This window comes from Meriones unguiculatus, chromosome 5, assembly GCF_030254825.1.
Source record: "Meriones unguiculatus strain TT.TT164.6M chromosome 5, Bangor_MerUng_6.1, whole genome shotgun sequence".
Lineage (NCBI taxonomy): Eukaryota > Metazoa > Chordata > Mammalia > Rodentia > Muridae > Meriones > Meriones unguiculatus.
In genome coordinates, this window is record NC_083353.1 from 104,287,763 (window position 1) to 104,303,331 (window position 15,569).

Genomic DNA, 15,569 nt, shown 5'->3' on the forward strand with positions numbered 1-15,569 from the left:
TAAATCCTACGTCCTCTTCCAGCTTCTGCGGACACAAGGAACACATGGGGTGCAGACATAGTCATACAGGAAAAATACTCATACACAAAGAACTAATTGTTAAAAATGTTTTATAATTGAGTAAAAGTGGTAGTTCTAGGGAATAAGCTAATTCTGCAGTAGTCTTCCGGGAGGGGCAAGGCGGAACACAAAGGCGGAACGCATGCGCGGAGGAGAAAACCACAGAGTCAGTCCTCCCGGGGTAGAGAGACCGGAAGTGCTCCTGTGGCGGCACGCCGGGTAGCAGAAGCCGTACAGAGGCGGCAGGCAAGGGGCTCCCTGGGGTTTTGACTGGGCGGCTGAACTAGAGGGTCGGCGTTAGCGGCCTGGGGTTCGGTTTTGCACGATGGCGTCTCGGGCAGGCCCGCGAGCGGCCGGCACCGACGGCAGCGACTTCCAGCACCGGGAGCGCGTCGCCATGCACTACCAGATGAGGTACGAGGTGAGCCAGGAGCACCGGGGCCTTCCCCGGGAGGAGCCTGCGGGTCCTGGGCAGCGACGCCACCAGTCCTCACGGCGTCGCCCCCCAGCCAGCTGCCGTGCACCCGCCCGGTCCCCAGCCGCGACGACCGCCCTCCGTCTGTACCCAAGCCGCGGCAGCCCCTTAGCCCGCCTTGTGCTTCGAGGGGATCCAGCCCGCGCAGGCACATGGATCGATTCTGGCCCCTCTTGGCGACCTTGGGAATGTCATTTTTCTTATTTAAAATCGAGGTCCCACAGTGTAGAGTTTAGGCTGGCCTCGAACTCACGGCCTGCCCCTCAGCCTCCCGAGGGTTAGGATTCAGGCACGCACTTGGGGAAAATTACTACTTAACATTTTGAAAGATTTGTTTTTAATTTTGTGTACGTTGTGTGCTCGCAGAATCCAGTAGCGGCTGTGTGTGTGTGTGTGTGTGTGTGTGTGTGTGTATGTATGTGTGTCAGCTTTCAGGAGCAGCAAGTGCTCTTAACCACCGAGCCAGCCCCCAGCGCCCCTTTCCCCCCCCCCCGCCAGGCGGGTTGTTTCTAATTGGAGTGTCATTTCTGTCATCTTCAGAAGGAGAAAAGCTCATACTTTTTAGAGTTTGTGTGTGTGTGTGTGTGTGTGTGTGTGTAAAGCCATAGTGTGAGTACTACCACATGGTAGCTGCTAAATTTTAAGGCTGGTTGGGTGAGAGTGGGTGGTAAAATTGTTCCTGTCCAACCTGAATTTTAGGAATGTGTCTGTATAAGGAGATCTTTCTACATTCCTCTATATTATTTTTATTATTCCTACGTTTTATTACTTATTTGATAAGTCCTTATTGGCTATCTAGCCATCCTATAGTGTGTTAGTCACTGAGGATGTAACAGTGAACAAAAACAGACCTGGTTATGTTTTTTTTTTTAAGCACTTAGGGGAACCAGTAATGGTTAGACACAGGGTTGTCTGTTTGGAGGAAGAGCTGTGGAACCTGTTTCCTGGTAACCTTGGCGATGTGTGGCTCAGACCATACCAGATTCTCCCCTAGACCCTGATCATAAGTTTGTCATTCTTCCTTCCTGTATTGGCTTTCCTGGTAAGCACTCAAACTCAGAGATCCACCTGCTTTTGCCTCAAGTGCTGGGATTACAGGCGTGTGCCACGGCCACCAATAGACCTCATCTTTATGGGAGATGTCACATGTACTTTACAAAGAGTTTCAATGTAGTCATGTCTTAGGCTCTATTGTGCACACTGGATTGAGAAAAATTTCACCAAATTGTGCTGTGTTTAAATATGCCTAAAATAAACTGCCTGGGGTTAGGCTCCTGAGGTTTGATCCAACCCCAGGTAGAGTTATGTTGACTGGAACTTTCTTGCCTTCTGCAGATTATTAACTCTTGGCTGAGGTGGTCGAAGAGACCCCTGCAGTGGCTCAGCTGTAGGAGTACTTGCTGTTTTGGCAGAGGACCTAAATTCAGTTTCCAGCCCCACCTCAGGAGGCTCACAGCTCACAACCACCTGTAACACCAGTTCCAGGCCTTCTGATGCCCTCCTGGCCTCTGATGGCACAGGGATGCCTGTGGTGCACACACATACACACAAGATACATTTTTCTGTTTTGTTTTATTTAGTTCGTTAGTTATTGTGTGTACAGTACATGTACACCTGCAGGCCAGAAGAGGGCACGAGATCTTGTAGATGGTTGTGAGCCACCATGTGGTTGCCTGGAGTTGAACTCAGGACCTTTGGAAGAACAGGTCTTAAGAAGTGCTCTTAACCCCTCCAGCTGCTGTTCTTCAGTCTTGAAGTCTATTCATCATAGTCTTTGCAGCTATCCGTCACCTCTCCCATGTGTCTTGCCACTTGATTTCTTGAAGCACAAATTCATAAATCCTTATGCCTTTGTGCCTGCATGCTTTCTCCTCTGCATAGAATGCTCATCTCCACTTCACCCAGAACCTTTGCTGGAATAGCTCTTCCTCCAGATAGCCTTCTCTGGCATGCCATCTCATACCAAATGGGTTCCTCCCTAGGATTCTTGGTCTTATAAGTATATACTTCATTTTTGAGACACAGTTTGTTTGTGCAGCCCTGGCTGTCCTGTCCTGGATTTGTAGACCAGGCTGGCCTTGAACTCACAGGGATCCACCTGCCTCTGCCTCCTGAGTGCTGAGATTAAAGGCTGCGCCACCACCGCCTGGTATTACACTTCATTTTCTAATACTTTTTTTTTTTATCTGACCCTTGTACCCAGTGTCTGTCAGAGGCTATGTCATTCACATTGTATCTGTGTGTCTAGTTCCTGTGCCTGGAATATAGTTGGTGGTCAGAGCAATTTGAATGAAAATTGTTTCTCCCTTTCCTCTGCCTTGCAGTGTGACACTCAAGTATGAAATCAAGAAGCTGATCTACGTGCATCTGGTCATATGGCTGCTGTTGGTTGCCAAGATGAGCGTGGGACACCTGAGGCTCTTGTCACATGATCAGGTGGCCATGCCCTATCAGTGGGAATATCCGTATTTGTTGAGCATTGTGCCCTCTCTCTTGGGCCTTCTCTCGTTCCCTCGAAATAACATTAGCTACCTGGTGCTCTCCATGATCAGCATGGGGCTCTTCTCTATCGCTCCCCTCATTTATGGCAGCATGGAGATGTTCCCTGCAGCACAGCAACTCTACCGCCATGGCAAGGCCTATCGCTTCCTGTTTGGCTTTTCTGCTGTCTCCGTCATGTACTTGGTGTTGGTACTGGCAGTCCAAGTTCATGCCTGGCAACTGTACTACAGCAAGAAACTCTTAGACTCTTGGTTCACCAGTACACAGGAGAAGAAACGTAAATGAACTCTGTCCGAGGACTCTCTGAGGGGTAAAACCTGGGTCTCCCATTGACTGTGGCGTCTGTGATGTTGGCACCTAGTGCACACTAGGCTCAGATTTTGGCCTAGAGTTCTCTGTTACCATTGGCTGAGGTGACAAATGGTAGTGTTTAATTTATTCTTGACGAGCTACAACTGGTGACCGATGGCTGTGGAACACTTTTAACTGGTTGAAGTTGAGGCCATCCAGGGTTTGCTTTTTCCAGACTGAGCCTTATCTTTGCCTTCTCTTGGTCATACTCCCTGCTTCCATTCATCGCCTCTTCACCACCAATGCTAAAAGACTTTGGAATAAATCAGCACATGAAATTCTACTTCAGTCTGTTAAGTCATGGGGCAGGCAACATTTGGGAAGTTGCTCCCCCTACAGGCTGTTCTGTTTACTTCAAACCGTTTTAATTAAAAAACAAAATCAAAAAACTCAATAAAGTTAAGACTGTCCTGTGTCTTGTGTTTGAGATTTAATTGGATTTCAAAGTTGTATTGTTTGAGGGGCATTAGACATTATGAAAATAATAGATGTTTCATGAGGAAAATGGGACTGCCAGTGGAGAAGAGAAACAGTGTAAGGAGTCTAAGTCAGCTGCAGCCCTCTAGCTTTTTGGTAAGAACTATCCTGGGGTGGGAGTTAGTGGAGGAGTGGTTCAGGGGTTAAGAGTACTGGCTGCTCTTAGAGAGGACCCAGGTTCAGTTCTCAGCACCCACATGGTGGCTTACAACCATTTGTGACTACTCTCCCAGGACTTGATGCCCTTTTTCCTTTGCAGGCCCTGGGCAGGCATGAATTATAAAGACAAACTTGCAGGCAGAACCTCTCAGAAAGTAAGGGTTTTGTTTTTAAGACATGTTCCCTCAATGTAACCCTGGCTGTCCTGGAACTCACTATGTAGACCAGACTGGGCTCAGACTCACAGAGATCTTGCCTTTCTTTGCCTGCCAAGTATAGGAGATTTATCTATCTATCTAAATCTATCTATATATATTCCCCCCACCCCCTTAGTTTTTTGAGATAGGGTTTCTCTGTAGACCAAGCTAGCCTGGAACTCAAAGAGATCTGTCTGCCTCTGCTTCCTCAGTGCTGGGATCAAACCTGTATGGCACCTCTGCCTGGCATATATATGTGTATGTGTGTTTGTGTGTATGTAAAATAAGTGTATGTTTTAAGGAAAGAACTGCAAAACGGGACAGACATTTAATCTCCACCTGTAAAGCAGTTCCTTTATCTTGGGTTATTTGGCCATTTATGTGTATTAGTCCTTTATGTGTCTAAAACTGTATAATAGTATACAGAATAAATTTTAAGAATATGCCCTTGCTGGATGTGGTGACACAGGCCTTTAATCCAAAAAGGGGGACAAAATCTGCTTCTAGGACTATATGAGTTTTCTACTAGCTGGAATAACCTGAGGCAAGGCAAGAAGTGAGGGACTTGGGTCCTTTTACTCTTAGCGTTCTGTCTGTGTTTCTTTGGCCTATTTGTTAGGGGCATGTGTAAAAGAAGCTGCTAACCCCATGGAAGCCAGAAAAGAAAGGTGAGATCCCAGTATCACTGCTAGGGTCATACCGCCAGTGACGTGGCTTCCACTCAGCCCCACCTAAATCTTACAAAATGACACAGCAGCAAGGAGCGTCCAGTCTTGGGGGAACGGGCAGTGAACATAATACCTAATTGTGTGAGAGACCCAGAACTGAGCTAAGCCAACAAGTCACACCTAGGAGTGTGACAACAGTCAGGGCAGGAAAGGTGTATGTCCCTTTGCTCTGGACTTCATTGTGCTTTGATGATGTTCACATCTGTAACTGCAGAGATCCAAGCTCTAAGGTCGGTCATGCTTGTTTCCCTCATTGTGGGTCTCCTTTCCACTGGGAGACCCAGACACTGGTGATTTGGGGCCCGAAATTTGGTCTGGGACAGTGGGAACAGCACACAGGCATGTGGCTAGACTCTGGAGATCACCAAGTGGTGGGAACCCAGAAATTTTTCCAGAAATTATCCGGGTGATCTGAGGTCAGATCCACCTATTTCCCTCACAGTGGGGTCACCTCTCACCTGGGAAACACAAATGCTGGTGTTTGGGGGCCCGCAATAAGTCTGTGTCAGTCACTGTGCAGTCTCTGCTGTTCTGTTGATCTACACAGTGTATGATTGGCCTGTATATTTTTCTAACGTTGTTTTGTTCTGGAAATCGATTGCTTGTGTGGCCTGCAAAACTTTTTCCTCCAGGTGTCCTACTGATCTTTTTTTGTTTTTTCAAAACAGGGTTTCTCTGTGTAGCCCTGGCTGTCCTCAGACTCAGTGATCTGCGTGCCTCTACCTGTAGGGTGTTGGGACTAAAGACATGTGCCACCATGCTTGGCTCCTACTGATCACTTCAGAGATAACTTCCTATTCTGCCTCAGGCCTATCTCTGTTCTTAGGTCCTATGTTGACACAAGCATAGCTCTGGATCATCACCCACTCTCAAACTTTTAAGTCCTTCCAGTTGCCTTCTTGTCTTTGCAAGATTTCTAGAGGGTCAGAGCACTTGGTCCTCATCACTGCTCAGCACTCCATGCACACACTACCTAGTCGGTGCTCTTCCTGTGGACCCCCTGAAGACTGCCCTGTCTTCTCAGTTTTGTCTTACTTAAAAATTTCTCTACTTATGGGCATGTTTCTCAGTGGTAGAGTCCTTGTCTAGCATGTACTAAGCCCCTAGGCTTGATTCCCAAGCATCAAGAAATAAAAACATGCCTTTTCTACTCTTAAATTCTTTTATTATTCTTTAATCTGGAGTTTTCCCATTCCTCAATTTAAACAAAAACTTAATTTGGTTGTTTTCCACTTTACTCCTTTATTGTTTTTTTTTTTTTATTCTTTTAATATTTATTTATTTATATAGTATTCTGCCTGCATGCCAAAGGAGGGCGCCAGATCTCATTATACACGGTTGTGAGCCACCATGTGGTTGCTGGGAATTGAACTCAGGACCTCTGGAAGAGCAGTCAGTGCCCTTAACCTCTGAGCCATCCCTCCAGCCCCTATTTATTTATTTATTTATTTTTAATGAGACAAGGTCTAACATAGACCAGAATGACCTTAAACTATATAGCTGAGGATGACTTTGAACTCCTGATCCTTTTGTGTCCACATCCTGAGTGTTGGGATTACAGGCATGTGCTATCATGCCTGGTTTCTATTTTATTGACAGAATTACCAGTTTGTATGTCTTCCATTCCCTTGCTCGGTACTTGGCGCATCAGTGCTCTGAGTTTGTTGAATGAATTAGCTTGTCCTTTTATGTTCCGAAGTCTGTATTTCGCAGAGAACAGAACTGGACTGAAGCAGCAAGAAGCACATGAAAGACCATGGACAAAGGCTGAGGCAACACATTTCTAATTTTCAAACAACTGAGACGCAAACATTTGTTAGAACTGGGGTGCAAAATATTGGTCAAAGACAGAAAAGCTATTTTTGGTCATTAGAATGCTGTTTTATATACAGTCTTTGAATACCTTGAAAACTCATTATGTAACTTGTCAACAATTTAAAAGTAGCTGTCATGGAAACATCAGTTTAATGTTAGTTTTGAGCCTGGAATTCTGCTTTTCTAGCCTTTTTCTATCACTTTTTCCTTCCTTCAAGACCTCCTCTTGATTTAGTGGAAAGAACACTGGGTTAGAAAGTTCATCTGGGTATAGTGGCACATATAACTTTACGGAGGCTGGGGCAGGAGGAATACTGTGAGTTTGAGGCCAGCCTGAGCTAAATAATGAGAAACCCTGTCTCAAAAAACAAGATTGGAGTTAAAGTATCAGCTGCAGGACTAAGACCAACTCTACCTGTTACAAAGATTGCTTTAATGCTCCAGTAAGTGAAGTGTTAAAGAGTTTTTAATTTTTTTCTTTTTCTTTTTCTTTCTTTTTTTTTTTTTTTGAGACAGGGTTTTTATCTGTTGTAGGCTGTCCTACAACTTGCTGCGTAAAACAGGCTGGCCTTGAACTCAGAGATCACCTGCCTTGACTCCTGAGTGCTGAGATTAAAGGTGTGCACCACCAGTGCCTGGCTAAGTTTTTAAATTTTAAAAATTTGTTTATCTCTACCTAGGTGCTTTGTCTGCATGTATATTTGTGTACCACTTGTGTACCTGCTACCTGAAAAGGCCAAAAGAGGGCACCGAATCTCTGGGGCTGGAGACAGCGCTGTCATGTGGGTGCTGGGAATTAAATCCAAATCCAGAAGAGAAGCCAGTGCTCTTAGCTACTTTGGCATCCCTCTGACCCTTGTGAAAGCATTTTATGGACTTGGTAATGCCATATGGACGTCAAAAGTGGTTGTCTGACCTTCACAGCAAGACAGGACAGTGGAGGAATTGGAGACACAAGAAGGGCTTGTGTGCTGCCAGCGGGGATTATTAGACTGAGGTTCTAGCTGGGGACTTTACTAACTTCTGTTGGTTTGATTGCATTTTATTGCCATCCTAGGAATCAAGTAGGCCTCATACTTGTTAGGCAAGTGCTCTATCAACTGAGCCACATTCTTGTAGTCTACCCTCTGCTCTGACACACTGAAGCCCATATTCTCCTTAAACTCAGCAGTCCTCCTGCCTCTGTAGTGCTGGGATTACGGGTGTTTCCACTCTCAGCTGAGCCTGTTTTGGTGTGATGCATGGGCACTGTCTGTCTCTCACATGGCTGTGTGGCTGAAATAAATGTTGTGATTGAGCTATCCAGTACATAGAGGTTTACGTATCAAAATGCCTTTCCTTGATAACAGTTTTATTCTTGCCTCTCAAATTGGGAGTGTCTACCTGTTTTAGGAATAATTTCTCTTTTCTTCTCTCCTTTCCTTTCCCCTCCTTCCTTCTGATGGGTCTCTTTATAGAATCCTCCTGCCTCCATCTCCCAAATGCCATGTAGGTGTACACCACCATGCCCAGCTAAGAATGATTTCTCAGAATTGTTTCCTTCTAAAAGAGCATAGGGACACTTCACATTCTTGGCTCACATTATCCTGGCTGGTATGCTCAAGGTGCCATGATAGTGGACACACACCCAGCAGACCTTAGGAACTGGCCATTACAGGAAGATCTTGTAGTTGCTACTCATGACCTGTACAAGTCCATGCGTAGGAAAGACTATGACAAGAAAAATGGCTTCCAGATGGTCTTTCCATAGCATACTCTCACCAAGCATGAATGCTTCAGGGCTTGCCAAGACTTCCTTAGCCCCTGGCTTGGTCTCCAAATAAAAGTTATTGGAACATGAATTCTTGGTCAGCTGCTTCAGACTCAGAACCCATGGCTTTTATGCTGGTGTCCCTGTTGCCTTCACCTCTGTTGCCTCCCATTTCAGCTACCTAAGTTCTTACTCTCCCTGTTGGCAGTTTCCAATCTCCTCTCTCCTAGAACTATGCCCACCTATCACTCACTGTGATAAGACCCCTTTGTTCTTTTTCTTTATTCTTTCCTGGTCTGTCTTCTTGTTCCCTCTCCCCTCTGCCTCTTTCTTCCCATAAGTCTTGTGAAAACCCAGGCTGGTCTCAGACTCATTAAGTAGCCAAGAACAACTTGAGCTCTTTATCTTCCTGCCCCCCTCCCCATCTCCCAGATTCTGGGATTACAAGCATATGCCACCATACCCCATTCTTTAATTTCTTTATTTACATATTTACTTCAACAACTTTATCACACTGTTAAATCTGAAACTTGTGTGTAAGATGGGATCCAGAAGCCTCAGACTTTCCATAATGTGTTCTGACAAGAGAAACAGGAGACATGATGTGTCCTGCCTCTCTGTTTCTTTGCTCTGTGTGTGTTGATAAGTCTCAGTCCTCTGAGTGTTTCTTTTCTAAAACTGTTCATTAGCCAGACCTCCAGAGTTGCAATGCTAATAACACAAACTAAACAGAGCAAGGGGCATGGTCCAACGCCAGGTAGTTTAGCAAATAATTGATTTCATCCTTTCCCATTTTGGAACAGGTTCCAACAACACCAGATATGAGAACCAGCAAGACAATAAACTGCAGACTTCTTTTTTCCACTTTTTGTTATTTGTTTGTTTGACAAGGTCTCACTACGGAACTCTGTATAAATCAGGCTGGCCTCAAACTCAAACTCAGAGCTGGGCCAGCTTCTGCCTCTGGAGTTCTGGGTCACCACTTCTGGCCTCCCTAATTCCTTCCCTGTGGTCTTCTTTTCTTGTCTTTACTTCTTATCCCCTTCCCTCTCCCATTCCCTTCTGTCTTTATTTCTCATTTCCATTTCTTTTTTGCTTCTCCTACCACACTTTAGCCACCATCAGGAAACAACTAACTAAAATTAGTAAAAGTTAGGTGAGACTCCTGGGCATATACCCAAAGGACGCTCCACTATACCACAAGGACACTTGCTCAGCTTCGTTCATAGAAGCTTCATTCATAATAACCAGAAACTGGAAATAACCTAGATGCCTCTCCCCCAAAGAACAGATAAAGAAAATGTGGTATATTTACACAATGGAATATTACTCAGCTGTTTAAAAAAAATAAAAAAAGACATCATTAAATAAGCAGGCACATGGATGGAACTAGAAAAAAAAAATCATCCTGAGTACGGTAACTCAGATCCAGAAAGATAAACATGGAACGTACTCACTCGTAAATGGATATTAGCTGTAAAGTAAAGGATAATCATGCTATAATCCATAGACCAAGGGGCTAAGTAACAAGGAGGGCTCAAGGAGGGGATGCATGGATCTCCCTAGAAAGGGGAAATAGAATGGATTTTGCAAGTGGATTGGGGGTGCATGGGGATGGGGACAGGAGGGATCAGGCAGAGGGTAGGATGGAGAGAGTACTGGGAGAGATGACTGGAATTGGAGGACAATGTAGAACCTATTGCAGTGGAAACTCTATGGAATCTATGATAGTGACCTTAGCAAAGACCCCTAGTAATGGGAGATAACAGAGCCTCAACTGGTCATCTTCTGTAACCAGACAAGGCTTCCAGCAGTGGGACCTGGACATTAACCCAGCCACAAAACTTTCAACCTACAGTCCTGCCTGTAAGATATGCTGGGGCAATGGTGACTCAGAACAAGTTGGTCCAATGACTGATTCAACTTGAGGCCCCTGCTATGAGAGGATGCCCACACCTGACATTGCCTGGGTGGCCAGGAACCAGAAGCTAAACAGCCCAGAGACTCAGGATAGACACAACTAGGAAAAAAAAAGTAAATTAAATGATTCCTAATACTCTGCTATGTTCATAGATCTGTGCCTAGCCCAGTTGTCATCAGAAGGCATCATCTAGAAACTGATGGGAGCAGACACAGAGACCCACAGGCAAACACTAGGCAGAGCCAGGAGAACCCTGCAGAAAATGGGGAGGAAAGACTGTGGGAGCCAGAATGGTCAAGGATACCACAAGAACATGGCCCATGGAATCAACTAAGCAGGGCTCATGGAGATTGAAGTGATAATCATGGACCTTGTATGTGTCTAGCTAGCTTGTGTAGCTTGTTGTTCTTGTGGGACTCCTAACAGTGGGGGGTCAGGGCTGTCTCTGACTCTTTTACTTGCTCTTGGGACCCTTTTTCTCCTACTGAGCTGCCTCGTTCAGCCTTGATATGAAAGTTTGTGCCTATTCTTATAATAACTTGTTATATCATGTTCATTTTTGAAGGGAAATGGAGGAAAACTGGATCTGGGGAAATGAGGTGGAGGTGAGGGAGGACTGGGACAAGTGGAGAGAGGGGAAACTGTGGTGGAGATGTAATATATGAGAGAATAATAAATAAACAAAGGAGCAGATAAACAAATAAACGAAGGGGTGTGCTTCCTGAAGCAGAAAGCACGCAAGCAAGAAGAAATGAAATGGAAAGAAAGAAAGAGAGAAAGACAAAAGAAAGAAAGAAAGAAAGAAAGAAAGAAAGAAAGAAAGAAAAGAAAGAGAAAGAAAGAAAGAAAAGGAAAGAAAGAGAAAGAAAGAAAAGGAAAGAAAGAAAGAGAAAGAAAGAAAGAAAAGAAAGAAAGAGAAAGAAAGAAAGAAAAGGAAAGAAAGAGAAAGAAAGAAAAGGAAAGAAAGAAAGAAAGAAAGAAAGAGAAAGAAAGAAAGAAAGAAAGAAAAGAAAGAAAGAGAAAGAAAGAAAGAAAGAAAAGGAAAGAAAGAGAAAGAAAGAAAAGGAAAGAAAGAAAGAAAGAAAGAAAGAAAGAAAGAAAGAAAGAAAGAAAGAAAGAAAGAAAGAAGGAAAGAAAGATCTGGTCAGAAGATCTGTGTGTCAAGAAGGACAAGTGTAGAATAGAGCGCATGGCAAGCTTTAGAAAACTCATGGTAGGGCAGGAGAGAGGGTTCACTGCACAGGAGCACTTGTTTCTCTTGCAGAAGCACCCAGGTTTGATTCCCAGCACCCACATGGTGGCTCACAAGCATCTCTAACTCTGGTTCCAGGCTATCCAGTGCCACCTTCTGATCTCTAAGGGCACCAAGCATGAACATGGCGCATATACATACATGCATGCAGGTAGATCATTCATAAACATAAAAAAAAGAAACCTTACGAGTTTAAAAAAATGTCATGTGTGAAGGAACCACCATGAGGTAGAAACGGAGGGAAGCTCTTGGCCTAGCTTGGTCTGGGTAGACCCCCTTTCCTGCTCTAGCTCTCACTGTCTTGACTGCAGAGGTTGCCTGCGCGAGGCCACTCTGCAGCAGCTCCTGTTGGTTCAAAGAGGAAGGTGAGGCCAAGAGACTACAGGGTGACATCAGTCGGGAGGGCCCAGCACAAGTGTCGCTCCCTGGGTTACAGACTTTGACCTTGACCCAATCAATTTCCCTTCTGTTTCCTTATTTATCTCCTTATGAAATTAAACAAAGAATTCTCACTTATCTGCCTCGCAAGGTGTTTAGAGGGATCAAATATTGCTGTGGCTTTGTGAACTGAAAGCAGATAAGCTACTTAGATGAAATGTATCATAGTTGACATTCATTCAGCCGTGGGGTACCTGCTTCCTGAAAGTCATTGCTAGGTACTGAAGGAGGACACATGAGAGTCTCTCATTCTATTTTTAAGTGGTAGGATTGAACCCAGGGCCTTGAATACACTAAGCAAGGGCTTTGCCACTGAGTTTATCCCTAGCCCTCTTTTACTTCCTCTTAAAAATATTATTTTGTAGCTGGATGTAAAGGCATATGTCTTTAACCCCAGCACAGGGGAGGCAGAGGCAAAGGCAGAGGCAGGTGGATCTCTTGTGAGTTTGAGGCCAGCCTGGTCTACATAGTGAGTTCCATGAAAACCAGAATACATAGGGAGACCTTGTTGCCAAAAAAAAAAAAAAGTTTTATAATAATTTATTTTTTGAAATTTTGATTTTAGCATCCTCCTCTTTTCCTCTCTCTAACTTCTCTAATACATCTCCTTCCTCTTTCTTTTAAACTCATGGCCTCTTTTTTTGTTTGTTTGTTTGTTTGGTTGGTTGGTTGGTTTTTTCAAAATAGGGTTTCTCTTTGTAGCCCTGGTTGTCCTGGACTCGATTTGTAGATCAGGCTGTCCTTGAACTCACAGAGACCCACCTGTCTCTGCCTCCCTGAGTGCTGGGATTACAGACATGTGCCACCATGCCTGGCCTTTTTTGTTTTGTTTTGTTTTGTTTTTTGGTTTTTCGAGACAGAATTTCTTTGTGTAACCCTGGCTGTCCTGGAAGTCACTCTGTAGACCAGGCTGGCCTCAAACTCACAGAGATATACCTACTTCTGCCTCTCAAGTGGTAGAACTAAAGTTGTTTGCCAGTAATGGCCTCTTTTTATTTAATTGTTACACACACTTTGAGATAGGGTCTCATTAAGTTGCTTAGGCTGGTCTTGAACTCAGGCAAGCATTCAATATGTGATCCCTTTGGCTTAGCTTCTCAAGTACCTGGGATTTCAGGCCAGAACCACCCCCTGGAGAGTGGGTCTGTGGATAAAAGCATTTGCTTCTGCAGATAACTCTGCTTCTGTTCCAGTATCTACATGGTGGTTATCATCAATCCATGACTCCAATTCCAGGGGATCTGACATGCTCTTCTGACCTCTGTGGGCACCAAAAGCACACACAGTGCCTATGTACATGCAGGCAAAATGCTCATATGTATAAACAAATTTGTTTTTAAAAAATTTAAAACTGCTAGTTATTGGCGTCTTTTTTTATTGTTTGTTTTTTAAGACAGGGTTTCTCTGTATAGCCTTGGCTGTCCTAGACTCACTTTGTATACCAGGCTGGCCTAGAACTCACAGAGATCTGCCTGCCTCTGCCTCTCAAGTGCTGGCTTTTTTTTTTTTCTTTTGAGATAGGGCTTTATGTATCCACGGCTGGCTCAAAACTGTTTGTGTAGCTGAGAATGACGTTAAACTTCTTCACCTCCCCAAAGAACAAAACAAGGACTCCAGTACATGCTAGTCAAACATTCTAGCAACAGAGCTACATGCCCTTAGCCCTAGTAAATAAAGATTTAAAAATTATGCTTATCTATTTGCATGCCATGGCATGTGTGTCAAGGTCAAAGAATGACCACGTGGGTCCTAGGGATCAAGCTCAGGTTGTTATGATGGTGGTCTCTTCACTTAACTTCTCATCTTGCTACCCTCCCCACAGTCTTTAAGTTTTAAGGAATGCAAAAACAAGAGGATAATTCTAGGGTAATGGGTAGATTGGAGACTGCAGATAAGGGCCATTTAGGAATGACCACAAGAAGGCTGTGGTCATGCTACTGAAGGGTGTTTCAGACTGAGTCCCAGAAGGATGAAATGTTGGAGCTCAGACGAAGCTTCGCTGGTAGAGTGTTTGCCTAGCCCAGGATCCTGGATTCAGTCTGCAGCACTGAAGAAACTGGATGCCGTAGGTCATGCCAGTAATCTCAGCGGCTGGGAAATGGAGGTAGGAGGATCCGGAGTTTCAGGACATCTTTAGGCTACCCAGGGAACTTGAGGCCAGCCTAGGATACAGGAGACCCTGCCTTAAGAGTAATAATAGTAATGGGGGATGGAGTGATGGCTCAGAGGTTAAGAGCACTGGCTGCCCTTCCAGAGGTCCTGAGTTCAATTCCCAGTGGCCACATGGTGGATCCTAACCATCTGTAATGAGATCTGGTGCCCTCTTCTGGTGTGCAGGCACACATGTAGGCAAACCATTGTATACATAATAAATAAATCTTTAAAAAAATAATAATAATGAATAGCCAGGAGTGGTGGCTCATGCCTTTAATCCCAGATCAGGAAGGCAGAGGCAGTTGGGTTGCTGTGAACTGGAGGCCAGCCTTGTCTACAAAGTGAGTCTAGCACTGCCAAGGCTACACAGAGAAGCCCTGTCTCAAAATAATGATGATGATGATGATGATGATGATAATAAGACTTGAGAGAGGACCTGGGTTCTGATCACCAACTTGAGGACCTAGGTTCTGATCACCAACACCCACATAATACCAGGCCATGGCAGAATATACCTGTAGCTCCAGCACTGAGTAGAGGAGACAGGTAGACCCTAGGGTCTTGCTGGCCCACCAGCCTAGCTGAATCAGCAGGCTCCAGGTTTAGTGGGAGGTCCTGTCTCAAAACAAGGTAGAGAACAATCAGGAAGACACCTAGTGTCAGCCTCTGGCCTCCACATGGGCCTTCATGGACAAGGGCACCTGTCTATCCACGCATACAATACACACACGCCTAATTTTTTAAAATTTAATTTAAAAAAGAGAGACAAGCAGGGCAGTGATGGTGCATGACTTTAATCCCAGCACTTGGGAGGCAGAGGTGGATCTCTGAGTTCAAGGCCAGCCTGGCCTACAGGGTGAGTTCCAGAACATCCAGGGTTACATAGAGGGACCCTGACTTGAGAGAGAGAGAGAGAGAGAGACAGACAGACAGACAGACAGACAGACAGACAGAGACAGAGATGGACACACAGACAGAGACAGAGACACACAAACAGGGACAGAAGAGAGAGAGAGATCAAGGTGCATTGACCCAGTGGACATGCCCCAAACTTTCCTTTCATCATGGGCATTACATGCCCCAAACTTTCCTTCCATCATGGGTGTTGCCAAGGTGAGGGTTGAAGGAGCTCAAAAGCTCCTTGAGTAAGAGGAAGCTGAGAGATGATGAGGAGGGTCCCCACAAAGTCTGGAGCCTTGTCAGCCTTTTTCCTGCACCGGAAACCACAGGAAACCAGGTCAGTGCGTGAGGCAGCTCCTTCTCTGCCCCAGAGCTCAGCTGTCAGCTCTG

At 44.9% G+C, this 15,569-nt stretch overlaps 1 protein-coding gene across 2 annotated transcripts; it reads left to right on the plus strand.

The window, feature by feature from the left end:
- The first annotated feature begins 242 nt into the window (after positions 1–242).
- Jagn1 (jagunal homolog 1) lies at positions 243–3,803 on the plus strand. 2 transcript variants are annotated; one of them, XM_021637609.2, is made up of 2 exons: positions 243–474; positions 2,860–3,803. In XM_021637609.2, the coding sequence occupies exons 1-2, from the start codon at positions 386–388 to the stop codon at positions 3,320–3,322; spliced, it is 552 nt and encodes a 183-aa protein (XP_021493284.1). In that variant the 5' UTR covers positions 243–385; the 3' UTR covers positions 3,323–3,803. The 2 variants fall into 2 exon arrangements, with proteins under 2 accessions (XP_021493284.1, XP_021493286.1); XM_021637611.2 differs by having other exon boundaries at positions 264–481.
- The last annotated feature ends 11,766 nt before the right edge of the window (positions 3,804–15,569 follow it).

What these genes read in the sequence shown, in the direction of transcription:
- Jagn1 (XM_021637609.2), top strand. Translation starts at nt 386, where the DNA reads ATGGCGTCTCGGGCAGGCCCGCGAGCGGCCGGCACCGACGGCAGCGAC. An exon ending in GCCATGCACTACCAGATGAG is followed by an intron (nt 475 to 2,859) that starts GTACGAGGTGAG and finishes TCTGCCTTGCAG; the next exon opens with TGTGACACTCAAGTATGAAA.